Source organism: Apium graveolens, chromosome 4 (genome assembly GCF_009905375.1).
Source record: "Apium graveolens cultivar Ventura chromosome 4, ASM990537v1, whole genome shotgun sequence".
In the NCBI taxonomy this organism is placed as follows: domain Eukaryota; kingdom Viridiplantae; phylum Streptophyta; class Magnoliopsida; order Apiales; family Apiaceae; genus Apium; species Apium graveolens.
The window spans coordinates 210465052-210481530 of NC_133650.1; the positions used below are offsets into that span (position 1 = coordinate 210465052).

The 16479-nt window shown below is 37.6% G+C and overlaps 1 protein-coding gene across 1 annotated transcript; it reads left to right on the forward strand.

Annotated features, from left to right (window-relative positions):
• Window positions 1–2918: 2918 nt before the first annotated feature.
• Window positions 2919–6793, forward strand: LOC141720588 (putative inactive receptor kinase At2g26730). The gene is made up of 2 exons (XM_074523080.1): window positions 2919–4476; window positions 5805–6793. The coding sequence occupies exons 1-2, from the start codon at window positions 3171–3173 to the stop codon at window positions 6479–6481; spliced, it is 1983 nt and encodes a 660-aa protein (XP_074379181.1). The 5' UTR covers window positions 2919–3170; the 3' UTR covers window positions 6482–6793.
• The last annotated feature ends 9686 nt before the right edge of the window (window positions 6794–16479 follow it).

Sequence of the window (16479 nt, forward strand, 5' to 3'; positions counted from 1 at the left end):
TCCAAAGAAAATCGGACGTTACGACGGCTATGTTTACGCGATTTCCAAATTTTAAACCATTCAAAACCAACCACAAACCAACCTCAAATCCAACATACAACCAACACCCATCCTTATCACATCATAACAATCCCAACCAATTCAATTTAATCATTCATACTTATGCCTAAACTTAACTTTAATCATACTTAAGTTCTTTTAAATCAAAACCACAACAATTACCATTCCATTTCACTACCATTCCAAATCCCAAACTCTAAATCATAACAACAAGCTACAATATCATCCTACTAATCAAAATCATCTTATAATATATAGGAATCTAGGGTTTGGAGATGGTATACCTTCCTTGAAGTGGTGGGAGGAGCTAGGAAGCCTTAAGAAGCTTTGAGAAGTCTTAAGAATGCTTGGATCTTCAAGAAAAACAAGAAAAATTTCAAGTTAAAAAACTTGAAAACACTATTCATTGTCTTCTTCTTTGATTAAATGAAGAAGATTGAGAAGGAATTAATGGCTTAAACTCATGATATAGTCCTAAATAAGCATGAAGATGATTAGGGAATTATCTTACCAATTTAGGAAGCTTGGATCTTTGATTTTGAATTTTTCTTGCCTTTTGAATAGTGAAAAGCCGAGAGCTTCAAGAACAAAGCCTTGGTTGCTTTTTGATTTTTGATGAAAATGATTTTACTTGGCTTGGTTGCTTGGTTTTTGTATTTGATTTAGTCAATTGCCTTTTTGCCCTTGAATTTGTGTGGTTACAAAGCTACCACACCTCCTTCCTTCCCATGTCATGCTTATGTCATCCTCATGATGTCATCCTCCCTTCCTTGTCCTCTTTCTATTGGTTGGATGACATCATTCCCACTAATCCCTTTGATTAACTTCCTAATCGTTTGCCTAATGACCGCTGATCTGTTATACGGTTCGCTTAACTTTCGTTCTCGTTTATCGTTTGAAGGATCATACCCGGGATCTTATTACTTAGGTTCCCTTAACCTTTCTCAATACATTATATTCCTTTTTATGATCCTCTATTATAATCCTTTAATTTAAATCCTTTTTTTTTCCTGTTACCTTATACTCAATTCTCTCCGTATCTTGTGGATTTCCGGGAAAAACCAAAGTGTTCGGAATTGGATTCTGACGATCTTTACATACACTTATATACTACATAGAGTACTAATAATATCCCAGAATATCCATAACAGAACCCCTACATAGTGTGGCGTGAAAAGTTTTCTCATTCAGCTAAAACACTATTCACAAGGGTTACAAAAAGTTGAAAATTTTGGGGTTATTACATACTATATATATCCTTACTTTAATTATATTTTAAATTTTATAATTATTGGTTGAAAATTTTAATACAATTTTATTTTTAAAAAAAAATCGGTTCGTACAGTCCAAAACCGGAACAAACCGAATTATTTCGGTTCGGTTCGGTCCGATCCATATTACAATTTCGGTCTGGTCCGGTAAAAGAAAAAATGGTAATTCGATTTTTCGGTCTATTCGGTTCTGTCTGGTTTTGGACAGAACCGACCGAATGCTCAGCTCTAATTTAGAGAATATGAATTAATACATAAAAAATCGGTAATTTACAAGTCGGTAAAACAAAATGACAATTTATAATGCGATGCAGACAAATATATTATTTATAGATTATGAAAAATAAGAATATTTAATTAACAAAATATTTGAATTTGTGATTGGTGCAATTGTTGGATGCTGGGGGTTTTTATTACGAAAAAGTGTAAATCAATAAAAATATATTAAATTTATAAAATAAAATTTTGTGCTTGCTCATGTCCACGAAAACCATATATTAAATCGTACAAAGTTATTAACTTTGTTCTATTGAAATGATATATTAATGTTGAGAAAGAGATACATCATAGATGTAATTTTTTTTATGAGTTTAATGAATTGGTGTAAATTTGAGATTTGACCATTTCCTTCTTATGATTTGTTTTTCCCTCCTAAATTTGTCCTTCATCAAAATGAAGACTACTTGTCAGTTGTCACTATTACAACACAACAGGAGCAAAAACCAAAAGAAAAACATCCATGCTCTTCCATGCTAACGGTACCTTCAAATTTATCAATATCAGGCAGATTGTAAAATTTAAAAATCTGACATAATAAGTTGAGATAATGTTTTAATTATAATTAAAATAAGGAACTAATCAAAAGATTAATTTAAATAAAAATCGGATATATCCTGTATTAATATTAATATATTATTGAATTAATCATTATTTTATTAATTCTTCATCAACAAATATATATTTGGATTTTGAAGAACACTTAAAAAGAGTAAGGGTGCATATCAAGCTCTTTCCATCAAATTGTTGATTCACATAAAATCAGTTACAAAATTAATGGGATTGTGTGAACATAAATATATGAGTAAGTTGAAGTCGGTTACCCGAAATGCAAGTAACAACCCATAATTAAAGAAGATATAATGAATGTATAAATTGGAAACTTGAACTTAATTAGCTAAAACTCGAGCATAACTAAATGACCATAACCTAACGAGTCAATCAACTTCCAACCAAATAACAATTGTATTATACCCATAAAGCTTCTGACAGGTAAAACAGTTCATAACACCGATCCAAACCCCTGCTAAAACAGTTCATAACACCCATCCAAATTAAGCAGCGACCTACAGTTCAAGTGATTAAGAATTCGATTTTTATAAGATTTATCGATTATCAAAACAAATAGCTAGCTTGATTACAAAGTATACAAGCATAGTCACTCTGAACAAATAACACCAATTGGCAGCAGCTTTATGAGCTTCTTTCCCCTACTATGCCTGCCAGCACATATTCTCCCCTTTGTATTTCTTTATTACAACTAATTTTCATTTAAATAATTCTTGGACACCTGTTTTTATATATATAATATACTGCATTATTTTAGACCTTTGCTTTCTTCTCGTGATATCGTACTCCTCTGTCATCTCTCTCTCCCCATCCTTCCGAAACCAAATAATCTCGCCCCCATATCACTCTCTCTCCTCCTCTTCACTCACTGAGTCACTGAGTCATGTTAACTCGCCGGCGTATTCTTTTTTCTAAATCTCCGAAAACTTCTCACCATTGCCCTCCATTCTAGTAAAACTCATTAATAACTCTCTTCTTTGCTCACCAAAATTAATGACAATGTTGAAACTTTTCATTTTTTCGGTTTTTACGTATGTGCTATTACAACCTAGTGTCCGAGTCAACTCGGAGCCAACTCAAGACAAGCAAGCCCTCCTTGCTTTCCTCTCAAAACTCTCACACAAAAACTCCCTTCAATGGAACGAGTCAGACTCGGTTTGCAACTGGGTCGGAGTCATATGCGACGACACTCAATCCTACGTGTCCATACTTCGCCTACCCGGAGTTGGCTTAGTTGGCTCAATCCCACCCAACACACTCGGTAACTTAACTCGGCTCCAAGTTCTGAGTCTCAGGTACAACGGACTCACCGGTTCACTCCCACCTGATTTTTCAAACCTCAAATTCCTCCGTAGCCTTTACCTCCAACACAACGAGTTCAACTCCGAGTTCCCACCGAGTCTACTCAGTCTAACTCGGTTAGCCCGTTTAGATCTCTCTTCCAACTCCTTCACCGGAAAAATCCCATTTTCCGTCAACAACTTAAATCAGCTAACCGGAATATTCCTCGAAAACAACAATTTCTCGGGTATGATTCCGAGCATAAATACACCAAGTATAGTAGACTTAAATGTGTCAAACAATCATTTATCAGGCTCAATTCCCAAGTCATTATCGAAATTCTCGGCGGCATCTTTCGCGGGAAATATAGATTTGTGCGGCGGCCCATTGCCGCCGTGCAACCCATTTTTCCCCTCCCCAACCCCATCACCAAACTCACCAAATTCGCAAACCCCATCTCGCAAAAAATCGAAAAAACTATCCACCGGAGCAATTATCGGCATTGCATTAGGCTCAGCAGCATTGCTAATACTTTTACTCTTATGTTGTATTTTCTGTTTAATTAAAAGAAAGAACAGAACACAATCACCGAAGGAGCCAAAGGCGGTGGCAGGGACGAGGGCAATACCAGCTGGAAATGAACCTGGAACCTCGTCTTCGAAAGACGATGTTACAGGAGGATCAGCTGAAGGTGGAGAGAGGAATAAGCTAGTGTTTTTGGGTACGGGTCTTTATAGCTTTGATTTGGAGGATTTGTTGAGAGCTTCTGCAGAAGTGTTGGGGAAAGGGAGTGTTGGGACCTCGTATAAGGCGGTGTTGGAGGAAGGCACAACGGTGGTTGTGAAAAGATTAAAGGATGTGGTGGTGAGTAAGAAAGAATTTGAAACGCAAATGGAGAGTTTAGGGAAGATTAAGAGTGATAATGTGGTGCCTCTACGGGCTTTCTATTTTTCGAAAGATGAGAAATTGCTTGTTTCCGATTATATGCCTGCTGGTAGCTTGTCTGCTTTACTTCATGGTATGCACTCCACTTCACTAGTCCTGTTTTACTGCAATTTTGGATTTCAGATCGCGTTTTTGCTGTTATTTTGTCAATTATGTCTTCTTTAAAATAGACGAAAATTGGATAAAAATGAATGAACAAGTTTTGATGAATAACATTACCCTTGAAATTTCATTCCGGATCATAGTTTAGGTTGATTGAGTTATAATTCAATTCATTTTCGAGTTTAGTCTCTGCAGGTAGATTTCGAGTTTGCCATGTTGGTCCCTAACTTTTACATTTTGGATGAATTTGTTTTTGATCAGGTTGATTGATTTACTATACATTTAAACTTTGAAGTAGTGTGAAAAATGTGTATATCAAATTGGGGAAACTGAGTCTAAGTGCAGTTAACTTGCAAAATTAAATACTAGACCACTTCTGGTAGATGAGTAACTAAGAGTATGATTGTGGGATGAGAAAGCATGAAAAAGACTATAAACTACTTAAAATATTTCTTTTGTGATTGCGTAAAAATTGTTCAGAAATGGCATGTTACTTTACCGGCGGGGATACCGCTTCAAGTGTTTTGGTTTCAAACATTCTCTAGATTGTTACCGGACCCAATTATTATTTTTTGATTTGGAGTTTTAAGGTTTAAATGAATTGTTTTATTCAAACTTGAATTACACTCCTTCACCGGAACAATGTTGTACAATAATGTTTTTTGTACACACCTGACATAATACTATATTTCTACCGACATGATCAATGCATTTCCTGCTTTTTTTGAATTATGATGAAGAAAGTCTTTCCCCAAACAAAAGCAATAGCTTATCTATAACGTTGTCTTTTCAATGATTAAAGAGTAGATAATTTACATCAACTTTTAAAAATTTATTTTTGTCCAAATTCCAACCCTAAATTATGTGTGTACCACATGACCATGACTAGTATTGTTATTGAAGATACTCTGCCTGGTTACTAATGCCATTTATTCTGACCCTTGTAATAATTTACATGTGGGGTGGGGGCATCTTTATTCCAAAGACCAATGTAGCACTTATTAAATGCATTTACAAGAAATTGTTGACTAGTGTTGATGTGAGAAAGAAACAAAGATACATTATGTCCAGAGTTTACCAGTTCTAGTGCAGTGGAGTTAGATGTCAATTTCAGTCATTCTAAAACTAGTACTAGTAATATTTGATAATGGAGTCGTTTTTCTCGGATCTTACGAGACATTGTGACCGTAACCTAACCAACTTCGATCGAACCCTAAGAAGTGCATTTGTCCTGTGTGACTCTCGTAATCTAAACGGATGCACTGGTAGCTAAATTCCCTCTTGTTCAATGTTTTGCAGGCAGCAGAGGCTCAGGACGCACACCACTAGACTGGGACAACCGGATGAGAATAGCAACAAGCGCTGCAAGAGGAATAGCTCACCTACACGTGACAGCGAAAGTAGTCCATGGCAACATCAAATCCTCTAATATTCTTCTCCGCCAACAAGACCAGCATGACGCTGCTGTCTCGGACTATGGCCTCAGCCCACTATTTGGCAATTCCAGCCAACCTAACCACCGTGTTGCTGGCTACCGTGCACCGGAGGTTCTAGAAACTCGCAAGCCCACATTCAAGTCAGACGTGTATAGTTTTGGAGTGCTTTTGCTAGAGCTACTCACAGGAAAAGCGCCTAATCAAGCCTCATTAGGTGAAGAAGGCATTGATTTACCAAGATGGGTCCAGTCAGTTGTTAGAGAAGAATGGACTGCTGAAGTTTTCGACGTAGAGTTAATGAGGTACCATAACATTGAGGAAGAGATGGTGCAATTGTTACAAATTGCTATGGCTTGCGTAGCAACTGTACCCGATCAACGGCCAGCAATGCCAGAAGTCGTGAGGATGATCGAGGACATGAATAGAAGTGAAACTGATGATGGTGGGTTACGACAATCGTCTGATGATCCGTCCAAAGGATCGGACGGCCATACGCCACCACAAGAGTCTAGAACACTGCCTCGTAGCGCCACGCCATAGAACAATGCAGTGGAGGCTTTTTAAAACTTGTGCAGCTGATTTGGGGTCCGACTTGGACGTACCACTATGTTCTTTGTTTAGTTAGTTTGCTTTATATTATTTTATCTTGGAAAAAAAAAAGAATCTTTCAATTATTTTTACTGGGAGAGAGTGGGGGTTTATAATTGTTTCTATGGGGCAGAGGAAGTTTGGTGAGCCAGCCTGCTTCAAATTGACCATATTGTTCAGTTTGTCTAGTTTATATCATTTTAAGTTTTATTTCTTTCAATCTCAAAAGTTCATAATTCATGAAGTTTTCTTTCTGTATTGTCATTGCAATTTTGCATGTTCCAACCAAGTTGATTCGTTGGGGATATTTGCGAGGGAATGGAAAAAGAAGCATAACTAACTTGCTAAATTTGCCTATAAGCTTTAGCTACTCTTTTGTAGCATAATCTTGTGAGGGCACCGGGAGTTTTCACCGCTACTTGTATTTGATTTTGATTTAAAGGGGTCTATTGAATAGATAATTTATAACCGTTCATTAATTTTGAAATTTTGGCTGATTTTAATTGTAAGCTGATTTTAGGGGAGTTTTTGAATAAATCTAATAGAGTATAGTAGTGATTTTTACAAATTTATCAAAATTTCTTGGATTTTGCTAAAATGTGTTAAAACATAAAATACACTATCAAATCCATCAAAATCTACAATTTTATAAAATATAAAAAAAAATCATAGATTTTTGAATACCAACAAATTTTAATCGAATTTTAAAATCTAAATTAAATACCACTAGATTATAATGTACTTTTTAAAATCTAAAGTGAATACCCGAGATTTTAAAAAACTTTTTTCAATCTCTATTGAATACGATTTTAAAGAATGTTTTTTAGAATTCAAATTAAATAACATATGGTTTTCAAAATTCAAAAATATTCTTTAAAATCTCAATTAAATACTCACTCTTAGAGTATCTCCAACCACATTAACTAAAATGATTAGTCAAATTGTAGTTATCTAAAATTTTATTGAACATCTAAGGACATGTTCAAAAATTGTATTTTATATATTTTCAAGTTCTCATATACATATTTTAAATGATAAAATAAATTTATTAAATATTTAATCTAATAAAAGTGTAAATAAAATATAAATTTAATGAAAATATGTTGAATATAATTGTAATTTAATAAGTATCAAAGCTCAAAATATATAACACATTTAAATATGACAAAAAAATTGATAAAATTTGTTTTATATTATAAAATATATATTATATTGTATTTTATTATATTGAATTTATTACTATTTTTTATAACTACAAAATAATAATTCAATAAGAATATTATATTTTTATAGTTAATATTATATAAGCTTAAAATATTAAATATAAAATAAAATAGTTCATTATTAATATAAGTATGTATGTACTTGTTTGACTTTTTAACAAGTTAATGGAATTTTCACTCAAATTTATGTATTTTAATATAATTATAAAATTATATATATGTATAGACAAAAGTTGCTGTGGAATCCGTTTTTTATTTGGAATACGTTTTTATTTGGAGACCTGGTAGGTAGAAATGGAAGTCTCAAATTACATTATATGTGTATAAAATAAAATCTAAAATTAAGGGTAGGTATATATCAAGTAGTTTTTTCTTCCTTATTCCAAATAAATTTGGGCTAAATTATGTATTGAAATTTTATTTTTGAATATAATTTTCATATATTATTTATTTATTTTAGATTATACATTTTTATTTATATTTTAAAATACTACACTTTATTACGTTATGCACTTTATTTTTTAAATATATTTTTCACATAATATTTTATTTTACAAGTTACATTATATTTATTTATTTAGGTTTAAAGTAATACATTTTATAATTTTAAATACACTCTATTTATAAAGTTCTACGATATATTTTGCACTCTATTTTTTTAATATATTTTTTTTCACATAATATTTTATTCAGCAAGTTGTATTGTATTTTTTATTTAGATTTAAAAGTACTACATTTTAATTTATGCACTAATACTTTTTTTCCCATTTAATCCACATCAAGTATATTACACTATAATTTATATTAGACTAAGTTATGCTCTACAAATTTATTTTTGAATATATTTTTCACATAATATGTGTTATGCATTTGAATCATATTTTTTATTTAGATTTTAAATTACTACACTTTATTTATTAAAAAAAATCTACTACATGTTCTTCACTCTATTTTTTCTAATATATTTTTCAGATAATATTTGATTTGAAAGTTGCATTATATTTTTTATTTAGGTTTGAAAGTACTACATTTTATAATTCTAAGTACTTCACTCTATTTATAAAATTCTACAATATGTTTTGACTTTTATTTTTTTAATTTATTTTTTCACATAATATTTTATTCTGCAAATTAAATTATAATTTTTATTTAGGTTTAAAAGTATTACATTTTATAATTTTAAGTACTACATTCTATATATCAAATTTTACAATATGTTCTGCACTTTTTTTAATATATTTTTTTACTATAATATTTTATTCTGCATGTTACATTATATTTTTTTTAGATTTAAAAGTACTACATTTTACAATTTGAAGTACTCACTCTATGCATAAATAAATATTTAGTATTTTTAAACCTAAATAAAAAATATAATGTAACTTGCAGAATAAAATATTATGTGAAAAAAATATATTAAAATAATAGAGTGCAGAGCTTTATAAATAGAGTGTAGTACTTCAAATATAAAATGTAATACTTTTAAACGTAAATAGAAAAATATAATGCAACATTCAGAATAAAATATTATATAAAAAATATATTAAAAAAGTGCAGAACATATTATAGAATTTTATGAATAGAATGTAGTACTTAAAATGTTAAAATATAATACTTTTAAACCTAAATAAAAAATATAATGCAATTTGCAGAATAAAATATTATTTGAAAAAATAAAATTTAATAAATCGAGTGTAGTACTTAAAATTATTATGAAGTGTACTACTTTTACAGCTAAATAAAAAGATATAATACAACATGCAAATTAAATATTCATATATTTTTTCACATAATATTTTATTCTACATGTTGCATTATATTTTTTATTTATATTTAAAAGTAATAAATTTTATAATTTGAAAAAACTCTATTTATAAAATTGTTATATGTTCAGGACTCTATTTTGATAAGTATTAATATGTCTCTCACTTTGTATTGCAATATGAGTCTTCACTGAACCTAACTCGTATATATGTGTATATATATAAATATTTGAAATAGGTTTTTAACAACGTGATTTTTTTAATTATATTATATAATTTATATTCAGGTCAATTTTATCACATAAAATTGAACTGATGACAACAAATTTACAACTAGTACGGCATGTCCAAGACAAATAAGGAGGGATATTTGAACTAGCCAAGCTTAAATAAATTAAACAAAAAGTAATTATTAGTAACATGAATCAAAGAAAAAGAAAATGACTTACGAGTTGAAATGTTGCAAGGCCCGCAACGTGGAGACACGATGTGGGTCCCCGTTGATGAAGTGATGAAGACCTCAGTTGTTGACCCACCTGTAAAATACATCCTGATGCTGCAAGAAAAAAGTTTTTGTCGTTGGAAGCAGCATGTAATCGTGTCAACCTCTAATCTAAGCCTTGTTTTGGTGTTTCTAGTCCAACTGAACGAGCCTGTTCAGAGTTTATTTAAACTCTGATATAAAGCGGCACAGCCACATAATTTTTTCAAAAAATATATATTATTATGATTTTTTTTCTTGAGATTAATTATATGATAATTGATATGATAAATTAAAAGTTGTGCATAATATCTTATAAAAATTATAATTATACTTTGTATTTTGTTTTGATAGAATTTTTATATGACAACAAGTGAATGTTTATGAGGTGTTAGAATGAGAGTTATAAAATTTACTGATTATTTAATTTAAGTTATTGATAAATTTAGTTATATGTCGAAAATAAGTTAATAAAAATATTAACGTACAAAGTCATGATTCATCCTTTTTGAGCAATCAAATTTCTCATTTTCTTCCGTTTGATCCTTTTTTACTCTCTCAATGCTATTTTTATAAATTTTCATAAAATTTTATTGAAATTAATTTATATTAATCATCATTACTTGGATACATACTATCATCCTTACATCTAACATTTTAGCATTCTGAAAAAATCATAAACACAACAAATAACAATTATAATATGAGCATAATCTTTATAATAAAAAATAAAATATTAAATATAACTGTTATAGGGAGAATTTCGTATAACAATGTTGTGGAGGTTAATGGGCGGAACAAAGATCAAGGACAGTGTTTGAGGGCGGAGGAAGGTTGTTTGGTGGTGGCTGAGCTTGTATGTGGACTCCTTAAGAAAAAATAGGGTTTGTTATTCTCTATCAAGTGTCGACTCATGTCTCATACAAGTGCCTACGTACCCTATTTATAGGGATCAAGCCTCACGTAGTTCTTGGGGAACAAGTCACGTAGGCTAGGGTTAGGGTTCTCCAACCCGTGCAGCCCAAGCCCACGATAAAGTCAGGCCTTCAGCCAATTAGTCACGTAAATCTCGACCGGCTCCACACGCTTCCTATAATCTCACGGCATCTCCTTATCTCTTCCCATAATTATAGCAATAACACGTGTCGGCCCCGAAATTTACGAGCAACTCAGTCATCTATGAGCCACTTTCCATGTCGAACACAAAGTCCTCTAATGTGGGCCGGCATGGCGGTCTCGGCCCGCACCGCCTTCCTTTTTAACCAATAAATACAATGTTACCTTTGATTTCATAAGATGTGGGCTCATGGGTCCAGCCCGCGTGTGGGCACCTGAGCCCAGCCCGCGTGTGGGCAACCGAGCCCAGCTCGCGTGTGGGCAACCGAGCCCAGCTCGCGTGAAGTCATCTGAGCCCACCTCGCGTGTGGACACCTAAGCCCACCTCGCGTGCTATCATCTGAGCCCAACTCGCGTGAAGTCATCTGAGCCCACCTCGCGTGTGGACACCTAAGCCCACCTCGCATATGAGAGCCCAGATGGCAAATATGAACCCAGCTCGCATATGAGAGCCCAGATGGCAAATGTTAACCCAGCTCGCATGTGTGAGCCTAGCTCGCATGTGTGAGCCCAGCTCACTTGTCATGAGCCCATCTTGCATGTGGTCACGTGAGCCCAGCCTGCATGTGGTCACGTGAGCCCAGCTCGTATGTTACGAGCCCAGCTCGCATGTCAGGAGCCCAACCCACATGTGCTGGCCCAAGTCTTATTAATCCATGGTTCTAGCCCACACACGAGAGTCCAGCTATTTAGTGCACCCACAGGGACCTGTTTAGGGCCCATGGCCGAAAGCGGGCATAACAACTACCCCCAAAATTCCTGGTCGCATCTTGAGGCTAGGTATTTTCTAATCTTTTTATGGCCTCGCAAGTGTGAGCCCACCAGGCCGCACCAAGCCGCCTCGCGTGTCTCGCCTCACATGCCTTTCATCTTTGCATTCATTTTGACAGCCGTTGGACAGCTGGCGTGGGGATTCGTGTCGTCTTATGAGATGGCGACACATGTGGCCTCCTCCTTTCTCTCTCCTATCTCCTATAAATATGTGAGATTTCAATTCATTTCTCACATTTCCAAAAACACTTCCTGAATTGCTGCTCAATTTGCTCAAGGATCTACCACGGCGAAGATTATCATTTCAACAAGAACCGTCTACCGGCGGCGATATTCTCCGGGACCAGATTTATCAGGATCTTCATACACCTCTCCCACAGGTACTCTTCGATTCGAGCCCATTTTTTATTCATGCTTTATTCACGTACACCATGCGAGCACATACCACCTGTTCGATGCGAGTTCACACACAACCACAACGCGCGATGCGAGCCCTTTCGCTCGTTTAGATACTTAGGTGCGATCCCGTGTGAGATGTGAGGACACTTAGGTGCGATCCCATACTTGTTTTTTGTTTTCTTTTTAGGGCCACACACTAATTTTCACCATCTTTTAGAGATGTCGAGTGCGTCTTCAGCCCGCTCCTATGGATCATCTCGCTCTTCCTCGAGCCCGGCTCGCACCTCTGCTAGCCCGGCTTGCTCTTCAGCTACTCCATCTCCATTAAACCAATACCCTCCTGAGCAGCGAGGCTCCAAGGACTTCCAACGTGAGCTGACCTCTCTTTCTGGTCGTCTTAGCCAACCTATCTCTCCCGACTCAGCTATCACCCCTCAAGGGGCTTTGAACATTGCCAGAGTTGAGAACTCGATGCGAGCAGCTGGATTCGGCTCGCTTGATATTCACCTCGACCCGAACCCTGAGGATTTTACCAGGGAGAAAAATATATATGATTGGAGAAATAGGCCCGTGGACCTCTCTCATATTCCAGCCTCCCTTGGGGTAGAAGAGCTGCTAAACCGCGAGCCTGCTCCCTTGGATAAAGACCGAGCCGAGGAGATTTTAAGAGAAATGGCTGAAGAGAGGGTAGCTCGTCTGAGTCAAGCAGCAGCTAATCACCTCGACCCCATTCACCTTGACTCAGAATCAACTGACAGCGACCTGGGGAGTGCATACTATGACACCAGGAAGAAAGGAAAAGAGCCCGTAGCTGCTGAATATCCCATCCTGGGACTCGAGGGTGAAGAGGACGGCTCGCATTGGTCCTATGACTCTCCTCAGAGCGAGGAGGTGGCAGATGTTACAAGTCAGTACAAGATTTGTAACTATAATTATGCCCCCGCGGCCTCTCCTGAGCCTTATGTGCCTCCTGCCCAGCCCGAGCTCGAAGGTGAGATTGTTTTCAAAAGGCAGATCATTCCTGATGGGGAGGAGAGCTCAACTGCAAACGAGGAGGTTAAGGTGCTCGCTTGCCGCGACCTGCCTACCTCGCTGACTCAGAAACATCTGGCCGAGCACATTGAGCAGTTTCAGCTCGAGGGCCATATTGTCTTGCCCCTACCTCATATGAGATGCTATAGATTCAATCACTTGGAGAATGGAGGCAGGGTGCCTCGCATGGTCTTGTCCACTTTCCTATTAAGGCTGGGAATCTCCTCTCCTCTTCATCCCTTCATCAAATATGTTTGCGAGTACTTCCAGCTCGCACCCCTTCAGATCAATCCAAACGGGTACCGGGCCGCCCTCGCACTGTACATCATGTACCACAAATGCGGGTACCCTTCTCTAACCGCGAGGCAGCTGGGTTACTTCCTCCATTTGAAGCATTCTCCTAACGACTTTGGGTATTTCTACTTCTCTGTCTGGCCGTGCTTCAACAAGAAGAACCTCATCCACAACGGGCCGAGCAACTCAGGGAGGTGGAAGAGTCCTTACTTCTATATCCACGAGGTGCCTCGAGTCCAGACTCATTTTTATTATAATCCATGTAAGTTTTTTTTCTACCCGCTCTCGTCTCTTCTACCATAGCTCTTTCCTTTTAAGAAGAATTTCTTTTATCTCCAGCCACCCCGCCTCGCACTGTCCTTGTGGGACAGGAAAAGATAAACGCGGACAGTCTTCTAAACCTTCCTAAGGCGGACCGGGACATCCGAAAACTCATAACGACCTCCAATCTGGTCGCATGTGGGTTTTTGAAGGAAGGAGTGAGGCTGACTCCTCAGAAGAAATCTAGGAAGAGATCCAGAAAGGGTAAGAATATCGGGCCCGCACGTCCGGGCCTGGCTGCTCGCATGCGCGAGCTCGTGTGCTCGCGTGCTCACTTTTCCTGCATGCATCTTGCTTCACATCGCACTTTAATTCTCCGTATTTTTCACCTGCTCGCATTACTTCTTTCCTTTACATCTTGCTGTGACTAATCTATTGCTTTGTTGTTTTCTTTTTCAGAAATGGCCATCTCCCCTATCCCCTTCATGGAAGAGGCTGAGCAGGCCGTGGCCTCGGGCCCAGTTCAGCCCGCAGCTGCGAGCACAAGGGCTCGCTCTCAGGCCAATCCTCCGGCCCGCATGACTACTCTCTCCGAGCATCTCAAGGATTCAGGGCCTTCTCCTCGACTAAAGAGGCATAGAGGTAAAGAAGGAAAAACTGGCGAGCCTGAGCCAAAGAAAGCTGCTCCCTCTGATGCTCCTCTTCCCTCTTTTTCTTCTGCCAATATGGTTGCGACCACATTCGGCCGGCTCGCTCAAGGTCACATCAGCGAGCAGGATTTAAAGGATTGGTCTTCTTCTGCTCTCGAGGTTAACCAGGATGCACTCTCCCGAGCCGCGGCCGAAGTATACTATCGTCAGTTATCTAAGGCTCGAGAGATGCGAGCCCTCAGCCAGACCAACACAAAGCTCGAGGCTAAAGTCAAGTCCCTTCAGAGTAAGGTCGCTGAGCACGGGCAAGAGAAAGTTACGCTGGTGAACAACTATAATCAGAAGATAGTTAACCTGAACGCTGCTCACGACAAGGCCCTAAGGGAGCAGAAGGAGGCTCATGACCTGGCTGCTGAGGCATGTAAGAAGGAGAAGGATGCCCTCGAGGAGAGGGTGCTCGAGCTGGAGGGATCAGTCTCTGCCCTGACCGAGGACCGTGAGGCCGCCCTCGCTGATGCTAGGAACCTGGGGGCCAGGAATTTTATGAAAGTCTTTATGAAGAAGGTTCCTGACTTCGATTGGGCGGCTCTGGGTGCGAGCACAGCGAGGCATGCTGACAAGTTGAAGCTGGAGATGGAGAGGGATGACCAAATTGCTGATGAGGCTCGGCTCGCGGCCGAGAAGGCCCAGGCCGCTGGTGAACACCGTGAGGGAGCAGAGGCTGATAACCCTTAATGTAATTTTAATTAGAACTAGACTTTTGACTGGGTAAGCGGGCACCCCTCTCGCCTCGCGCTTGTATTTGAAATATTCTGCCTCGGGGCATAACTTATTTAACTTTTGTTTGTATAAAATGTCTAAGTTTTTTGTGCCCGCGTATGTCTTTACGGTGCTAGATGGTTTTTTTTTTGTGTTTTCTTACCATGCTTCTACTGACCAAAAGTAATCATAACTCTGGCCGCTTATGGCGAGCGTTACCCCTTCACTGCGAGCCCAATTTATTCAGCTCGTGTCATTTGTTCAATCAAACAACCGTTGAAAGAGGATGCCAAGTGGAACAAGCCCGCATCAACTCACAGGTGTTGTAGGTGTGCTCGCACTAGGAGCTCGCATGTGTCTTCTCCTCGCATCATGCGACTTTGAGTATGTTTGATGGAGGGCTGGGCCCCCTGGGTCGCATTTATGGTTTTGAGGGCCAGGGTATGAGCTCGCATCGCGGGCCTATATCTCTATCCACATCTTTTATCTACTATGTGTTCGTATTTGTCTAAGCGGGCCGTGACCCGGCTCGTTTCATGTTCTTGGCATTAAGCGGGTCGGGGCCCAGCTTGATTTAACATGTTAATAAAACAACTGTTCTGTCCTCGCATGGGTTCCCAAGGATGGGGTCCCCTGCTGGATATTTAATCTATTAACAGAAGTTAAAATATCAAGTGCACAAATAGAGATCAATCGTTTATTCATAGATAATGGGAAGTGAAAGGAATACATGCTTGTGGTCTCAGGGAGGCACCTATATGGCACTACCCCCCGAGACTTAGGAATATTTGAAGATAATACTAAGTCTGAAAAGAATAATATTACTGATAATACTTGCGAAGGTGTTCCGCGTTCCAGGCTCTTGGGATCAACTTGTCTTGCATATCATTGAGGTGGTAGGTTCCCTCCCAGAGCACCGATTTTATTTTGTAAGGGCCTTCCCAATTCGCTCCCAAGACTCCGTGACTCACCACCTTGGTATTTGGCATGACCCGGCGCATAACCAAATCTCCCACCTTGAAAGTTCGGGCTCGAACCTTACTGTTGTAATGCCTAGTTGTCCTCTGCTGATATGCCGCTATCCTGATCTGAGCCTCTTCTCGAGTTTCTTCGATCATATCCAAATAGAGCCGATGATTGACCTCGTTTGCCTCTGAGTCATAGTTGTCCCTTCGAAAAGATCCTGCTCCCACTTCAACGG